We start from the raw sequence: 15,768 nt of genomic DNA, 5'->3' as shown, positions 1-15,768 counted from the left end.
GAAGGATGAGGCAAATGCCCTCTTTTCCCACTTAGTGCACCATAAAGCAATGGACCAAGATTTTTTTTTCTCATTTTGTCCTCCCTTTTCTCCACCACCAATGGTAGCCATGGTCATTGGTTATGGACACCTAGCCTATAAATATCAGCCCCACCGGTAGGGCTGGGCATTCGGTTAAAACCGAAAATTCTGTTTTTTCTTATTACGGTTAGCAGCACAGGTACCTGAAATTGGTTACTGAATCAGCAAAGCCAAAGATTCGGTTCCGGTTTTCAGTTTATACTGAAATTTCTGTTAAGCACATACACAGTAGACATATTCAGCAGAAATTTCAACAGCATAACAACGCAAAACAGGTGACAATTAACATAACTCATCTATAATACTCAATTCTGAACTCACAAGTTCTGAAGTTTCAGAAAAGCGAAATTAAGTCCACATAAGCACGCAAGTCCACATAAGCAACGCAACCATACATTAAAGTTCAGTTCAGTGGCAGCAGCAGCATACGAAGACAGCAAAATAGCAGCACGAAGTTCACTGGTAGCAGCATACAAAGACAGGCAGACAGCGGCAGGGCCCGGTCATCGATGACGGCAGACAGCGACAGGCTCTGGTTGTCGAGGGCCTTTGGCACTTACCCAATCAGTGGTACTGCCACCACCATGGATAGGGCAAGTGCCATTGGCTCCATGAAAGAATCAGTTGATCGCTTTTCCAAAGCCAACAGTGATAGGGTAAGTGCCTACACAAATAAAAAACATCAAGGTTCGATTAAACACACCACATATAAAATAAAGGCTCAGGGCAATTGGTGAACAAGATAGATTGAATCTACACAAGAGGGAAATACGATAACTTAAGATTCACAGCAAAAATCAACTGCTACGTTAAAAAAGATGTTTACCTTCTATGATGTCTTCTCCACAATCAGATACAATTACAGTCAAGTTTCTGGCTCTTCGGCAAAGTTCCGTGGCACGAAATATTTGAATCTGTAAAGTCAACAATATTATTTCAAAGTGCTATGGTCGACATAAATTTAAGTAATCCATAGTTAAAACATAATAGTAACTTACTCGAATATCTACTTCGGCATCTAAGACTTTTGCTTGATGAAAATGGTCCCCGCCTATGTCCAGCAACATCTTTTCCAACTGACAAGTTACAAAAGCCAAGAGCATAAAGTGTAGTAGGAATATACTCTCCATTCCCTGCCTATATATATACTCCTTTTCCAATTTACTACCTACCTCAATTGTAGTAGAAATATACACTCCGTTGAAACTTTCAATAATATCACCCCTGCGGATTCCAAGTTTCTCAGCATTCGATTCTTTTGACACCTAATATTTAATTGATCATGATTAAACCAGAATTTGCATATGAGGATTTTTTTTAGGGAAAACTAATAACAATGTAAAAATAAATAATGTTAAACATTACCGCTTCAACAATAAGACCAGACTGAATGTTATGCTTACGCCTCATCCTCTCGGTACAAATAGGATCTAGAAGCTTGATGGAAATAAAGGTCATTCCAGGGTGGGGACGAGGGACGCACCTACACAAAATATAATCATTAAGACTGTAATCGTTTTACAGACTTATGTTAAATAAAACAACATATTTTATTAGAATCAATATCAAATAAGTATCACACAAAACTTAGGCAAGAACCTTATTATAGAATTAATACCATAACAAGACATTAGTTCATGCCGTGCTCAAAAGAGGATTAAGCCAGGCAAATAGATCACCAAGTAGAAAAACTGAATATTTACACCAAATTTAGTTCCTACACTGGATAGGAATAGTTTGGAAAACATGCAGAGTTCGATAAGGTGACCAACACACATTTTCTCTATATAATCTTACACACATTTTGGCACCTAGGCCTCACGTAATGATTCTTCTAAATCACAATTTAGCAATTCATTCAAACGTAACAATTGCTAAGCAATCACAATCTAAACATAATTTTGTAGTTGTTCAATTGCAATGAATGAGGTAACATATATAAGAGAATGCGTTAGTGTAATCAAAAGCAGTAGAAAAATGAATTGACAATAAAGATCGTACTTCAACTTCCTCCACAAATCCAAGCACTTGTGCAATATAGAAGAAGGTAAAAACGACTCTACGGATTGATTGTGAACCATTCCCACAACCTTCCCTTCTATGTCAATGACAGGGCCTCCGTCATCATGAACTAACTACAACATAGTGACAATAACAAACATTATAATTTATACTAACAAGATATTAAGATCGAAAAACAAAACATAAAGTTAGAATTAAATAGTACAATAGTACATACATCTGGTCCATCGTGGATAAAATACATGTAGTGGCATCTCTCATAACTGGATGGAAACCTATAATCCACCCTACCATGGGTTATGCTTAGATCAAGACTTTCATCTCTTCCAAGTCGGAGAACATCTTGACCAGAATGCACATTGTCATTAAAAGTGGACAGTTGAACTGGTTTGTCCACTACAACCTCGTAAAGAGCAAATTCGTAGTGCTCCTGGAGGTAGATGAGATTGGCTAATGCAGTTGTGCCATCCAGAAAGTGAACAGTGACCTGGAAAGACAACCGCAAAAATTATGACACTATGATTCCGAGAAAAAATTCATAGTATTTGGCAAAACCATTTTTAAGAGATTAACTATCAGAAAAAACGAACGCCGCACCAAATCAAGTCTTCTACGGAAATTGAAGAGATAACACTTTTAATTGCTAAGCAGATGCCAACTGAGGCATTACAAATAATTAAATTTTGACACGAAGAGCCTGTTTGGGACTACTCCACTTCAAAACTTCACCTGTGTAGTGGGTGAAGTTGTCCCAAACACCCCAAACTCCATATGTTAGGTGAAGTGGAGCAGTACAGCCCTCTAGTTCATTTCACTGGAGTCAAGAAAGAGGTTTTTCCTGCTTCACTTCACCTAAAGCTGGGGTAATTTGCCCACCAATGCCACTCATTAACCCCGAACCGTTATCTACGTGAACAGAACCTCCCTGACTCCTCCTCTTCCTCTCGTACGTGACTCCTCTTCCTCCTGTCTCCCCGAAGCGGCGCACCCGGCCGTAGGCGAGGCATGCTCATCCTCCAGTGAGCCGGCGCTCTATCTCCGGCGAGGCCCGCCCCCCACCTCCACAACCCCCAAGGAGCCGGGTCCCCTGCACCAGCACGACCAAGGCGCCACCTCCGCCCCTACTGAAGCAGATATCGTCGTGGTCCTCCAGCAAAACTCAAGGAGAGCTTACAGGCCTATGCCCCGTCGCAGGTCTGCCGCAACCGCATCCAGTAGAACTCGCTGATGCTGCCGCTCTCTGCACTTCAGCAGTTCAGCAGGACGTTGCTGCCTCAGCCACCCTTTTCTCCACTGAGACGACATAGCAACGAAGGTAGCAGGTTTCACAGTTGATTGATTGAGACGTCCTTGGTTGATTAGCTTGATTGATTTGAGTGTGGAAGAACAGATCTGTTCCCGTACGGTTAAGGCCATCATGAATCTGGAGCTAGCTTGAGCGCCAAACACATTTAGTTGGTGAAGTGGAGTGAAAATGAAGTGGAGTTTAGAGGTGAAGTGGAGTTTAGCTGGAGTGGAGCCCTCTCAAACACACCTGAAACAAAGAAAGAAAGAAACAAAGACTAGCGCATGAAGAAGATAGATAATACAATAGTGAATTAATGTTAAGAAGCTCACGCTAGCATCACGATGATATTTGCCTGTCCACTCGAACAACCACTTGTTCAGCTTCTTGGGATCCGTTGTGCGATTTGCACGAATGAGATGCGCGGACGTCAAAACAATGGCGGTTTTCTCCTTGTCGTCCCGTTGAATCCACAAACCACAGCACTTATTCAGCGGCTCATCGTCTGCAAGGAAAGCAAACCGAAAGTCGCAACACTAGCTCGGCAGATGTGCTAGAAAATATTAATTATATGTTTAGTTACATGTGTTCATACCGAGATAGGACGAGAGGCTGATGACGGAGTTGGCGGCAAGAAGCACGGCATCCTTTGCAGACTCGCGGATGTGAAGAAGGCGTCGGTCCTTGGTCAGGCAGGAACGAGTATAGTAGCGATCCAAGGTGAAGAGATCAGACCGACGATCTGCATATATAAAATTAGCTATGATGATAACGATGAAAAGCGGGATCAAGCTAGAGGGAGGGGACCCGACTTATGTCTGCTTCGAATTGTAACATGGCATTCTGGAAGGCGGCACGTACGTCCGCCCTGTCAGCTAGCTCGTCGGGGATGTAGGGCCTGTGGAGCAGAGGGCTGGGTGGATTGGAGGATTCCTCCATTGAGGACTCAACCACATTGTCGTACACACGATCTACAGCACCAAAATTGATGTAAGAAAAATGATAAGCAGGGTTGTCGTATTCCACAGGGATCAACTATACTAGTGCAAATAATTTCCTAAGCTAGAGAGATCGAAAAAAGAACAAGGGTTTGATGCAAAAGCAACTAAACTGATTTCCTAGCAATATGAATGCAAACCCTGACCAAATTGCAACTCAAACACCTATTACTGATGCTATAAAAAGTAGAACTAGCATCATGCATGACTAGCATACATCAAGGTTTGGGTAGAAGCAAGTGAGTCAGGACTGGGAGAGAGACATGACGAAGTACTCAAAATAAAGAGACATCACGCAATGACTAATATAGACTGAAACAGTGGAAGATAGCTCATGGCATAGCAGATCTGAACAAAGTAAAACACTAAAATGTAACTCACAGACAGATGAATGATTACAGAATTTTTTCTCTATTTCCAAAAAAGAGAAGAATTTTAACTCGTCGCAGTAAATTACAAGCCATGCAAGACCGGGAACTAATATAGAGTTAGAGATTTGAGTTCTATCAACCAAGTAAACAACAAGGGTATGGCAGCAATACTACTCATGCCGTGATGAGGAGGAAAATTATGTGGAGGTTGGCTACATACCTAATTTTGCTTCGGATTGGATTTTTTCATTCTCAAAAGCCGCGAACATCACCGTCCGATCCTCTGCCAGGCTTCTCTTCTTCGCTTCCCTCTCCTTCCCCGGATCCCTCCTCATGCGCCGCCTGCTGGCCTTCGGCATCTTCGAACGGTTTCGGGATTGGGGCGAATCGCGTCGAGGGGACCGGCGGTGAATTGCAGCGGCGGATCTAGGACTGGCAGCGGCGACGGGGCAAAGTGGAGGAGGACTGGCAGCGAGGAGGGCGGAGGGGAGAAGAGGTCAGGGCCGGCAGCTAGGGCGGCGGCGTGGCGGAGCCGGGCGGGGGCGGCGAGGGGCGGGGGGGCTCGCGGGGTGAGGCGACACTAGCGTCGAGGATTGAAGAGACTGACGCAACGAGGAATTTTTCTCGGACCGAACTACCAGCGACGTGTCCACCGTAACGTAAAACGTGCGGCGCCTGCTAATAAGCCGTGAACCCGCAGCCAGCGGCGGGGCGCGCCAGGGGGCTATGCCACGTATGTGCTACACTTAGGTTTTTTTGATCGGGCTGTGCTACTCGTAGTTGTGTTGCTGAAAACCTCCCGCTTCTTCCCATCGTCTTGTTCTTCTTGCCAAACCGTCTTATTCTTCTGGCCAAAGTTTTTTGGCAGCAAAGTATCAACAACAAAATTGCTATGCTCAACATCAAACTAAAAAAAAATCTTTCATCGGGAAATAAGTGACCTTGGGTCCAAGTAAGCCTCGCCGCTAACCTTTGCCCATCCGCCAACGCTGCCGCCCTCTGCTCCAGATGTTGCTGCCGCTGGCGACTCCAGTTGCTTCGTCACCGCCGCCAATTCTCCTGACTGCAACCCGCTCTGTCCCAGGATTCGCTTGTGTTTGGGTGAATTTCTTCAAACTCGGAAGTTACCAACGAGAAAATATACCAGTTACCAAGTATTTTCAAGTGTAGTTATTGGGTTCAAAACACTAGATCTTAATTAGTAACTACTCCCTCCGATTTATAATAAGTGTTTTGAATTTAGTACAAGTTAATGGACTGGACTATGTAACTGATGTACGACATTTGACATATCTACCTTACATATCCCAATCCCACCCTGTTTTTTCCCTGTGAGCCCGAGCGTTCGGCCGCGCGCGGGGCAAGCCCGAGCCGTTCCCGCAAGACCATGTGCACAACAAGAAACTAGCTGTTGAGTGCATGCATGCAAATGAAGTGAGATAGGGGCCCTGCAGCATAAACACATGCTAAATGGAAAGGTTTAAAAGTTGTGTAGCTAAAGCCGTATACCTGAGCTTCAAAACAAGATCACGGTTGGATATGTTTTACCAACCCTTTCTTCAAGTTTAAAGTTACCAACCATAAGCACATGAGTTACTGAACCTATTCACTATTAGTTATCAGCTTGAAAACTATAATCATTGGGGGTGTTTCAATGTTTTTAGAGCTCTGAAGTTATCAACCAGTAACAGGTGAGTTATCGGTATATACTATGTGAGTTATCAGGTTATTTATGATTTGTTTCGACGCTAGATCTAGCTAGACATGTTTTGGTTACTTTTTTCTGAGTTTAGAAATTACCTCACCAATACCATGTAAGTTACCAAACTATTCGCAAATATTTATCAACCAGGAAACTATAAACTAAGGAAGTTTGCGAGACATTTTTTCCAAATCTAGAAGTTATCAGGCAGTAACGATATGAGTTACCCAACTATTTACAAATAGTTATCGACCTAAAAAAATTGACCTCAATTGGTTATGTTTTGAAGATATTTGCTTAGCCTTGAAAGTTACCAGACCGGTGGTACCAGTTACCTTACTATTCAAAAAATAGTTACCAATTACAAACCTACGTCTTCTCACTTAGACATATTCTAGAACTCTTCTTACAAGCTCAGAAGTTATCAGCCGATAAAGATGTGAGTTACCAGACTAGACTATTCACAAGTAATAGCTTCCACAGTAGATAAACCCTGTGTATGTTTGGCGAATACTATGTCGGGAACAATAACCACGACAGCTTGGTAACTACCACAATGACATAGTGATAATTGTAACATGGACACCAGGTAACTATATCGAGATCGTGTTGGTAATTGTAACATGAAAGGTTGCTAGCTATGCCACTATATGAGGGTAACTTTACACAAACAACATGGCAACTCTGCTAGTGATTTGATGGTAACTTTAACCCAAACAACAGAGTAACTCCAACAATGTTACATTGGTAATTATACCCTCAGCTGATGGTTAACTACACAGCTAGAACTGTGATAATTGTAACCTGATAGCTAGGTAACTACATCAATATCAGTTTGGTAACTACAAGAAGTAATAAAGCCAGTGAACATTGTAAAACTCTACTTGATTGATGACAAATGGTGATGATCAAGCAAATCAGAGTAAGATCAAATGTGCTATTGGAGTGGAATTGAAGCATCGCAACAAGATATCACCGGTTGTGTGATGCTTGTGACGAGGCTCCGATGCATGATCAAGACGACCTTCGGGAGCCACATGGTGCCGAACGAGTAAGTGAGCACCACCACGTCGTCAGGGTCTACCTCCTCACCAGCGCGCGAGCAAACAACAACTGCTTAATTTGATCTTCAAGCTTTTTGACACTTTCCAAGGTCTCTTTCATCATTGAACCATCACAATCTCCAGGATGTGGAAGAATGCCTAGCACATGATGCAAATCCAACACCATAGCTTGTAACCCCATGGGGGGATAAGTCCCCACTAGCTGAATATGCGCGCTTCACCGCGCTGCTCGAAAAAAACTGACCATTATACGAAAATACGGAAGCGTGTTTTTCAACACACCATTCATTTTTTTTCTTACTTTTTCATTCATTAGCAAACCTGTCTCTTTGTGTGTCATAACTTAAAATTTAAAATGCATATTTTTTCTAACACTTCATATTTCATAAGACTCTTTGTTAGTCACAAATATTTCACTTTCTTGGATTAGATAAAAAGATGATCATCAATTACCACTATTTACGGGAAAATCAATCAATTTGGTGGCACATGTACTCTTACTGAACTATCCAAGCTCACCAAGATTACATTATCTAGATATTCTGTAGATCTGAATGTTACATGTTTCGGATCCTGAAAATATAGAAGAGTACACCGCTCCGAATAAGTCCAAAACAATATACCTGGAAGAAGTTAAAAATAAAATGCGTGAACTTCAACTTGAAGAATTCAAAACTCTTAACAGTCTGAGAATTAACTTTCATAATTCTTAGGACACCTGCCTAACACCTTGAGCGAGGTAATGATGGAGCTTCACGGGGGAGAAACAGTGATGACCTTTGTTTGAACTCCTCCAGAGCGGATTGGCCAAATCTTACCTCTAATGGAAAATACCTCCAGATGTTAGATAACAATGCTGACCATTTTATGAAGTGTTGAAAAGATTCCAGTCATTTGCCCGAATTTATTGTTCAAGAATGGAGCAAGGTTGGACTGTATGTTTTTGACACTACTTGTAGGGAACCTACAGAATGCTCTTACTTGTCTTGATAACTTCCCAGTGATAATGAGCCACAATTTCAAGCAAAGGGGCAATGATTCAGATATCCCAATTGGGCACTCAACAATAAGTCCATGCTGATTACGATTCAAGAAAGATATTAAATAAACCTATATGATAAGCACAGCCAAATGCAAGTATTAACTTGCTTTTTGGTTGTGAAATACAGGTTCATCTACCGACACTCCTTGTATTTGGTATTTCTCATGCCTTGCACTTGGACAGGAAGTTGGTCATGCCATGGATAAGAAATGAAACCCACAACAAATTAAACATTTTTCAGGAAACAATAAAATTAAACATGGCTAGTCCTTCAATCCTCACATCAAGGTATATATATGGAAACAATACATCAATACATCAACAATCCTAATTAGTACAAGAAGGGTTGTTCAAAAGGGAACCGGCAAGAGTTTCAAGGAAATGACTTATCAAGGACATTCTCATATCATATATATATGGAAACAATACATCAATATTGTCAAAGTCTATTTAAGAAACCCGCCCTAAATACAGAGTATTACTACTCAACCTGGACCCATCTCACGCAATAAGGCTGCCCCCTTTCTCCCTATCCTCACATTTCTGATTTAACATGACCAAAAATAAGTCATTGTTAGCAACCGGTGATCGATTTCCTGCAACACCTTTGGCAACAAACAGCCAAAATTATCAAATACTTTTGGCCACTCCAGATGCAAGATAACCCCCGTTTGCGCTAATGCGGCAGCCGTCGACAGTGGCTAGCAAAACTAGGGTTCGGGTGGACGCAGGGGAAGAGGAATGCAAACGAAAGATGACGAAATGTTTGCTTTAGAGAGAATTCCTGACAAAAAAAATTAAAAGGTCCACGGGGCTTTCAGCAAAATGCAACACCCGACTAAACAGTCCACGTGTCATCTTCTTGTTGGTCTGGACCTCTAATGAACCCGCAAATCAAATATTATGATGAGTCCACCCCATTTTACAAGAATTGGACTAATTTGCTTCCACCTCTTAAATAATTGATCGGAGTGTATTTACCGCCACCAAGAGTCCAAGCCAAATTGAAACTCCAGAACTATTGCACTAAGAGTTCAAGGCAAAATGAAGGTCCAAACCCCTTGCACTATTGCACCAAAAGCCCAACCGGTCAAAATAAATTCGGTAATTAACCGTATGTTTGGATGATGCTGATACATGTCAATTTTTTGGCTAATGGTTTTTGAGCCCACACTAGACCAAAGATTTGACAAGAATATGTGAGAGAGGTGGATGGATACTTATTGGAAATCAATTTTTTGGCAACAAAGCAAACAAACACTAAATATTTCGGGCATGGCTAGTTTTGGCATAGAAAACACACCTTTTTTTTTACATCGAAGTACCTGTTTATTCATCATTTACATAACAAAGTTACATCTTGGATCGTACAATGCTGGGGAATGTATCCTCCACTCGGATCGAATTCTTTGACGAGCCGGAGGCTGTCGCTCTCGATGCAGATTAGTCTGGAGATCAGGTGGTGAAGGCTCCGCAGCCCCTCAAGCGCAGCAATAGTCTCCATGGTGGTGTCGTCCGAGGCATTGATGCCGCCCGCCCACGCAGAGCCCACGACGCTCCCGTCGTGATTGCACAGGACGGCGCCCCAGGAACCAAAGCCAGAACTGTTGGAGAAGCTCGCGTCGACGTTCAGCTTTTGCCAACCATGCTTGGGTCTTTGCCAGACGGCCGTGGGGCCAGGGCGGGTAGCATTTCTCCGTAGGAGACAACGGCGGGATGATCACCCTTTTCCTTAATTCCTTTTGGTCAGAGGGAAATTCAAATTCCCCGGAGTCTTTTCCTGCCCAGAATAGGAGCCCATGAGCAGGTTTATAGATGCACTAATTGGGCAGTCTCCGTTGTTGAAGATGATGTTGTTCCTGTGGTGCCAAGCCCTCCACCAGATGAGGAGCATCTTAGTCCGCTCGTTTCGGTTCAGCCTGGCAAGAGTGAGTAGGCACCAGTCGTTTCCTTTGAAACTAAGGGTTTTCTCGTCAGGCAGCTCCCAGTGCGATCTCATAGTGAAACGGAGGGCAGGCAGATTTGGCAGGTAGGGATCTCTTTTGGTAGCCTTCTCGCTCTGTTATGTTGGACTGCAAGTGCCAGGGAGTTGGTAGCAAGTTTCCAGGCGACAACGCGCACCTTGGGCTGTACATCCGCTTTCCAAATCAAATCCCAAAGCTGACGTATTCCATCAGGGGCAGTACGTGCTGGACTGGCCATCGATCGGAGAGAGCGAGGCAATGGCTTTGCCTGCCCAGACGGTAGGCACTGCAGACAGATAAAATTCCGTTCGCCCCGTGGTGCCACGCGATGCGGTACGTCTTCAACTGCTGCACGGGAGAGAGGAATTTTCAGGACACCTCTTAATCGTCAGGAGGGATACAGACTTCCCGAACTCGATCCTCTCTCCAGGAGTGTTTAGTCTGATCGATCAGGTCAGACACCCGTCTAAGGCGAGAGCGGTTCAGGCTTGCAGAAGCTTTCAAGTTGCCCCGGGGGCCAAATTTGCACATTCCTGCCGTTACCAATTCTCCAGATAACGCCTCTTTTCAGAAGATCAAGGCCATGCTCGATGCCTCTCCAACAGGGGGAGGCATTTTGGATAAGGGAGTCACTAGGGATCAGGCGACTGAGTCCACCATGATCCAAGGAGGTCTCCGTAATTAATTTCACTTCTGTTGACGCTGTCCAGGTTTAACGTACAATAGTAACTCCATATCTAGTCCAATGGCCCACAAAAAAGCAATAAAAACACAACCCAAGTTAGGTACGGTAGCTGTTTTATTGGGCCTATAGTAGTGCAAAAAAAACCTACAATCAAACGCACAGATAAACAATACGGGAGAACAAAAACCACAACGACCTCATGAGTGTATACAGTTTTAAAAATTGCACGTGAAGTTTAACACACGGTTTCAAAAATTGCACGTGAAATTTAATGTGTGGTTAAAAATTGCGTATGAAATTTAACGTGCCGTTTTAAAAATTGGACGTGAAATTTGATGCGCCGTATTAAAAAATTGCACTTGAAACTTAATGCGCGGTTAAAAATTGCACGTGAAATTGAACGCGCCGTTCTAAAAATTGCACGTGAAATTTAATGTGCCGTATTACAAATTGCACTTGAAACTTAATGCGCGATTTTAAAAATTGCACATGAAATTTAGTGCCCCATGAAATAGGAAACATTATGGGTGCAACTAGAAAAACTACAATTGAAACCGGCACGCAACCAAAAAAATTAAAGTTACAGTCGAATAAAATTAAGCGGATGACCTGCCATCAACACGTCCACGCAGCATGTCGATCGTCCGGTCGATGCTAATATCGTCGATTGAGAAATTGTTTTTCTCAGCGATTGAGATCTAACAAATCCGATAATAATAATAATACTAATAATAGTATGGTAATTTAGGAAAAAAAGAAGAAAAAACCCATATAAAACTAGCTAGTAGCTAAAAACCAGATAAAACTAGTACTATATTAACCAATATAAAGGAATATAGATAAAGAAATTGCACACTCATTGGATGTAACCACTACCAAACACAAACACAGAGCTTTGATTAAAAAAAGGACACTATATTATTCTAACCTTTTTTAATTGGGACTATATTATTCTAACATTTTTTTGAGAATAACTATATTATTCTAACCTGTTGCTTACGAACACAAAGGAATGGCAAAAGAATACACTCATGACCCTGCAAATTCTGAAAAGAAAATTCCACTAGCATTTATCAAGCCCAACACACAGCCACTGGCCCACCAAAAATCAGAACACAGACCATCTCAGACCCGCACACCCCTGGCCCAAGAAAAATGCTAGCTATTATGGCCCTTTTAGCTCTTTCGTGGACAGGGAATTATCGAGGAAACAGAAAACGCACGCACGATCTTAGCATGGAAATCCAACCATCAGCAGGTCGACTGAGAAATATTGTTTCTCAGTCGCCTGAGCACTAGCAATTCCGTTTGGACAAAGGCAGTGTCGGTGAGAACTCCAGAAGCCGCAGCCGTCCTGAACAACAACGGCAGCAAAATGTTACTGGTACACGGCTTTGATGTTAGCTTCAGTTCAGTGTCATCATCTCCTGGCCTGGGTGGCCGTCGTTTACTTGATTCAGATGAGGAATTGGGGATTGTATTGTGTGGTTACCTCGTGTGTGTTGGTGATGAAGAGGGTGTCCATCTTGATCTTCTCGGTCTTGTGCTGACTTTGGTCCTCGCCCGAGTCCCCGATACCGACCAACATTTCAAAGGGTGCATTTTTCATAGGCAAATCGAGATTAAGTTGCAAAATTGGCTGGAAATTCTACCGGCGCCTGGTCCGCACGAGACGGATCTGAGACGCACATCCGTGCAATTCCCCACAATCGACACACAATCGCCACCTGAAAGAAAACGACAGCAGATTCAGACATTCAGTTCAGAAATTAAACGGATACAGACAACAGATGCGCAGACGCATACCGACGGAGAAGAGGTCGTCCATGACGTGCACGTTGGTGGAGCTGGCGAGCAGCACGCCGACGGTGCCGGGGCTGCCCTCCGGCGCGGTCACCTGCAGGTAGTTGGCCTTGACGTTGTAGTAGCGGGTGAAGGCCAGGTGCTGCCGCGGGCTGTTCTGCACCGTGATCCCCATGACGCTCACGTCCTCGCAGCCCTCGAAGTGGACCGCCTTGGGAGCCGCCTGGTTTACTGTTGAGTCTGTGAGGAAACAGACCACAGAGGCTGGAAATTGAAGTGCACTAGTACCAGGAGCTTGATTTCGCCGCGGCAGGGGCCGGCGAGCGTGACGGGCCAGATCTGGTAGGACTTGCCGGCGGGGACGTTGAGGTACGTGTTGTCGCCCATGGCGCATGCCGCGCTCCAGGCCTCGACGAACGCCAGGAGAAGAAATCAGAAACCAGAAACTAGAGCTCGGACTTAATGCCGCCTCCATCGATGGAGAGGCTAACGTCGGAGAATACGATGCAAGCTAGAACGATCTCAATATTAGAAGAAAGAAGACATTACTGTGTAATATTCTAAAATATAAAATAAATAAAAGAGGGAACCTTCTAGTGTTTAGATATGCACGAAGAATTATGTAGAAGCTTTGGAATACTTTAGAATAGGAGTTTAAAATAAATAAATAGGAAACCTTCTAGTACCTAGATATTTATGTAGAAGTGTGTGGAAGGCTTTAGATATTTTGTATCAATGGCTAAGATTTTGACACATGTCAAAGATCCAATGGCCATGTAGTCCTATAAATAGAGGCCCTTACCTCACACCTTGTGTAGTAGATAATAAGAAAGTGAAGAAGGTGGAAAACAAGGTATGAGCAAGTGTAAGGTGTGTATGCTCTCTCTTGTACTAATATTCCTAAAGCAATATAGTACTACTTTGTTCATATAAGTCTCCCGGTTAGGCCTTGTTATTTCTAAGTACTTAGTGCATATAAGTTGTGATTTAACGTGAGCGGATTCGCCCGGAATCACAACGGTCTTGTTTCAACGTGAGTGGCATAGCCGCCCGGATTCAAGACTTGCTTTAACGTGAGTGGCTCTGCCGCCCGAAAGCTTGCATTAAGTAAGTAGAAATAAAAAGAGACTAATCAACTACACCAAAGTAGTTGGTATAGGTGAATAGGCCCTCTCGTAGTGTGTTAGGTACACCTCGAATTCTCTACAGCTAAGATTAAAATTAAAGCAGCTTGAGGGCGTTAGTTACCTGGGTGTCGTTGGCAATGCCGTCCCCGACGGCGCCGAAGTCGTCGAGCGTGAGGAGGACGCGTGCCTCGGCGGCGCTTGACAGGAGGAACGCCACGGCGAGAGCCGCGGGCAGAAGCGGCGTCGTCCTTGCACGAAGCGCCATGGACGCGCCCACTGTCTGTTCGGCCAGCCCGGGATGGATCGGAGCCTAGCTCAGCTCAGGGTCAGCTGTCATTGCAACTGCAGACGGGAAGTACGACAACTCCTCCAGCGATCCGTTTGACTTCACACGCATCGCGTTGTTACATTTTTTTTAGCTGAATTTTGTACTAACTACTAAGAGAGGAAAGGGCAGATCTGCATCTGTGCTTCCATGTTCTTTAGGGAAATTCGAATTGAACAGCATCATGATCCACGCTAGTACAAATCACGGGCCGAATCTCGATCTGACACGGCTATCTTCGCACTATTGCACCCAGTGTCAAACAGCAAATCATACCACAAGTTTACAGGAGCAGAACAGTACATAAGAAAAATACAAACTTATAACACTTGAAAATAGAGGGCAGTACACACAATTTCACACTACAGTACAACACTTGTAAACAGGGCAGCAGTACAACACACGGCCGGATCGATCCAAGGACGACCGGCCGGCCACTCTACAAGTACCATCACAAGCACAGCTAATACAACACCGTGGACCGTGGATCCAAGAACCTCAAGCCTCACTCACTCTCATCATCATCAGCAGATTTGAAGCCCAGCAGCCTGGGCAGCGTGGCGAGGCAGGACTCGGGGACGACGACGCCGGTGCTCTTGCCGGACGCGGCGCGGCACTATGCCGACGGCGCCCTGTGCCCGTGCCCGACCAACGTCAGGTTGACGTTCCGCAGCGCCACGCGCCTGCACGGCACGGCGAAGCTGCACGCGAACGTCACCGCCCGCTTCGTCGCCGACGTGCCTGCGATGCCCTCGTAGTCGATCTTCTCCACCGCCACCGCGCTCATCCCCTTCGGTTAATTCCGTAATTGCAAATAATACACTGGACTGCGATGGCTTTGCAATACCATGGTTTGCAAATTATACCCTGGACTTCTAGGGAGGCGGTGGAGGGCTGGAGGCCGGGAAGCGGCCGAGGCGGCGGGCCAGCGCGAGCTGGCGGGTAGAGCGCGGCCTGCACGGGGATGGCGTCCATGAGCACGACGGCGTCCCACAGCGCCACCCACGCCGACAGCCGCATCCGGCACCGCGCCTTCCGCAGTAAGAACGCCACATCGGGAGATGGAAGGCAGAGGGCACCAGAGCAGGGGGCGGCGCCGGCAAGTCGTGGTGGAGAGAAAATGAGAAAGGAAGAGAACCGAGATGGCGACGGTTTGGATCGGGAGTAACGAGTTTTCGGCAAAGAGAGAATTGAGCACGCCGGCTGGTTACTGGGCCGGCCCATTCGTTTTTCGCAGGTATTGGCGAGGCAGGGTGAGATATTAGTCCCACGTCGCCAATTTAGCCAGATCTCGTCCGA

General features: G+C 44.7%; 2 protein-coding genes across 2 annotated transcripts; both read right to left on the bottom strand.

Moving 5' to 3' along the window:
- Positions 1–318: 318 nt before the first annotated feature.
- LOC100844266 lies at positions 319–5,388 on the bottom strand. Its single transcript, XM_010232778.3, has 11 exons — positions 4,978–5,388; positions 4,201–4,359; positions 3,984–4,130; positions 3,721–3,893; positions 2,321–2,590; positions 2,083–2,216; positions 1,447–1,564; positions 1,254–1,346; positions 1,080–1,157; positions 908–995; positions 319–745 (listed from the first exon to the last, which is right to left on the bottom strand). The coding sequence occupies exons 1-11, from the start codon at positions 5,114–5,116 to the stop codon at positions 702–704; spliced, it is 1,443 nt and encodes a 480-aa protein (XP_010231080.1). The 5' UTR covers positions 5,117–5,388; the 3' UTR covers positions 319–701.
- Positions 5,389–9,798: 4,410 nt separating this feature from the next.
- Positions 9,799–14,409, bottom strand: LOC104583109 (polygalacturonase). Its single transcript, XM_024458757.1, is given in 5 exon segments — positions 9,799–12,568; positions 12,707–12,941; positions 13,021–13,248; positions 13,251–13,446; positions 14,266–14,409. Coding segments are annotated over 4 exon segments (690 nt in total). The 3' UTR covers positions 9,799–12,568; positions 12,707–12,819.
- Positions 14,410–15,768: the final 1,359 nt, after the last annotated feature.

The sequence above is a fragment of the Brachypodium distachyon genome, chromosome 2, assembly GCF_000005505.3.
Source record: "Brachypodium distachyon strain Bd21 chromosome 2, Brachypodium_distachyon_v3.0, whole genome shotgun sequence".
NCBI lineage: Eukaryota > Viridiplantae > Streptophyta > Magnoliopsida > Poales > Poaceae > Brachypodium > Brachypodium distachyon.
This window is presented reverse-complemented; position numbering and strand designations above follow the sequence as displayed.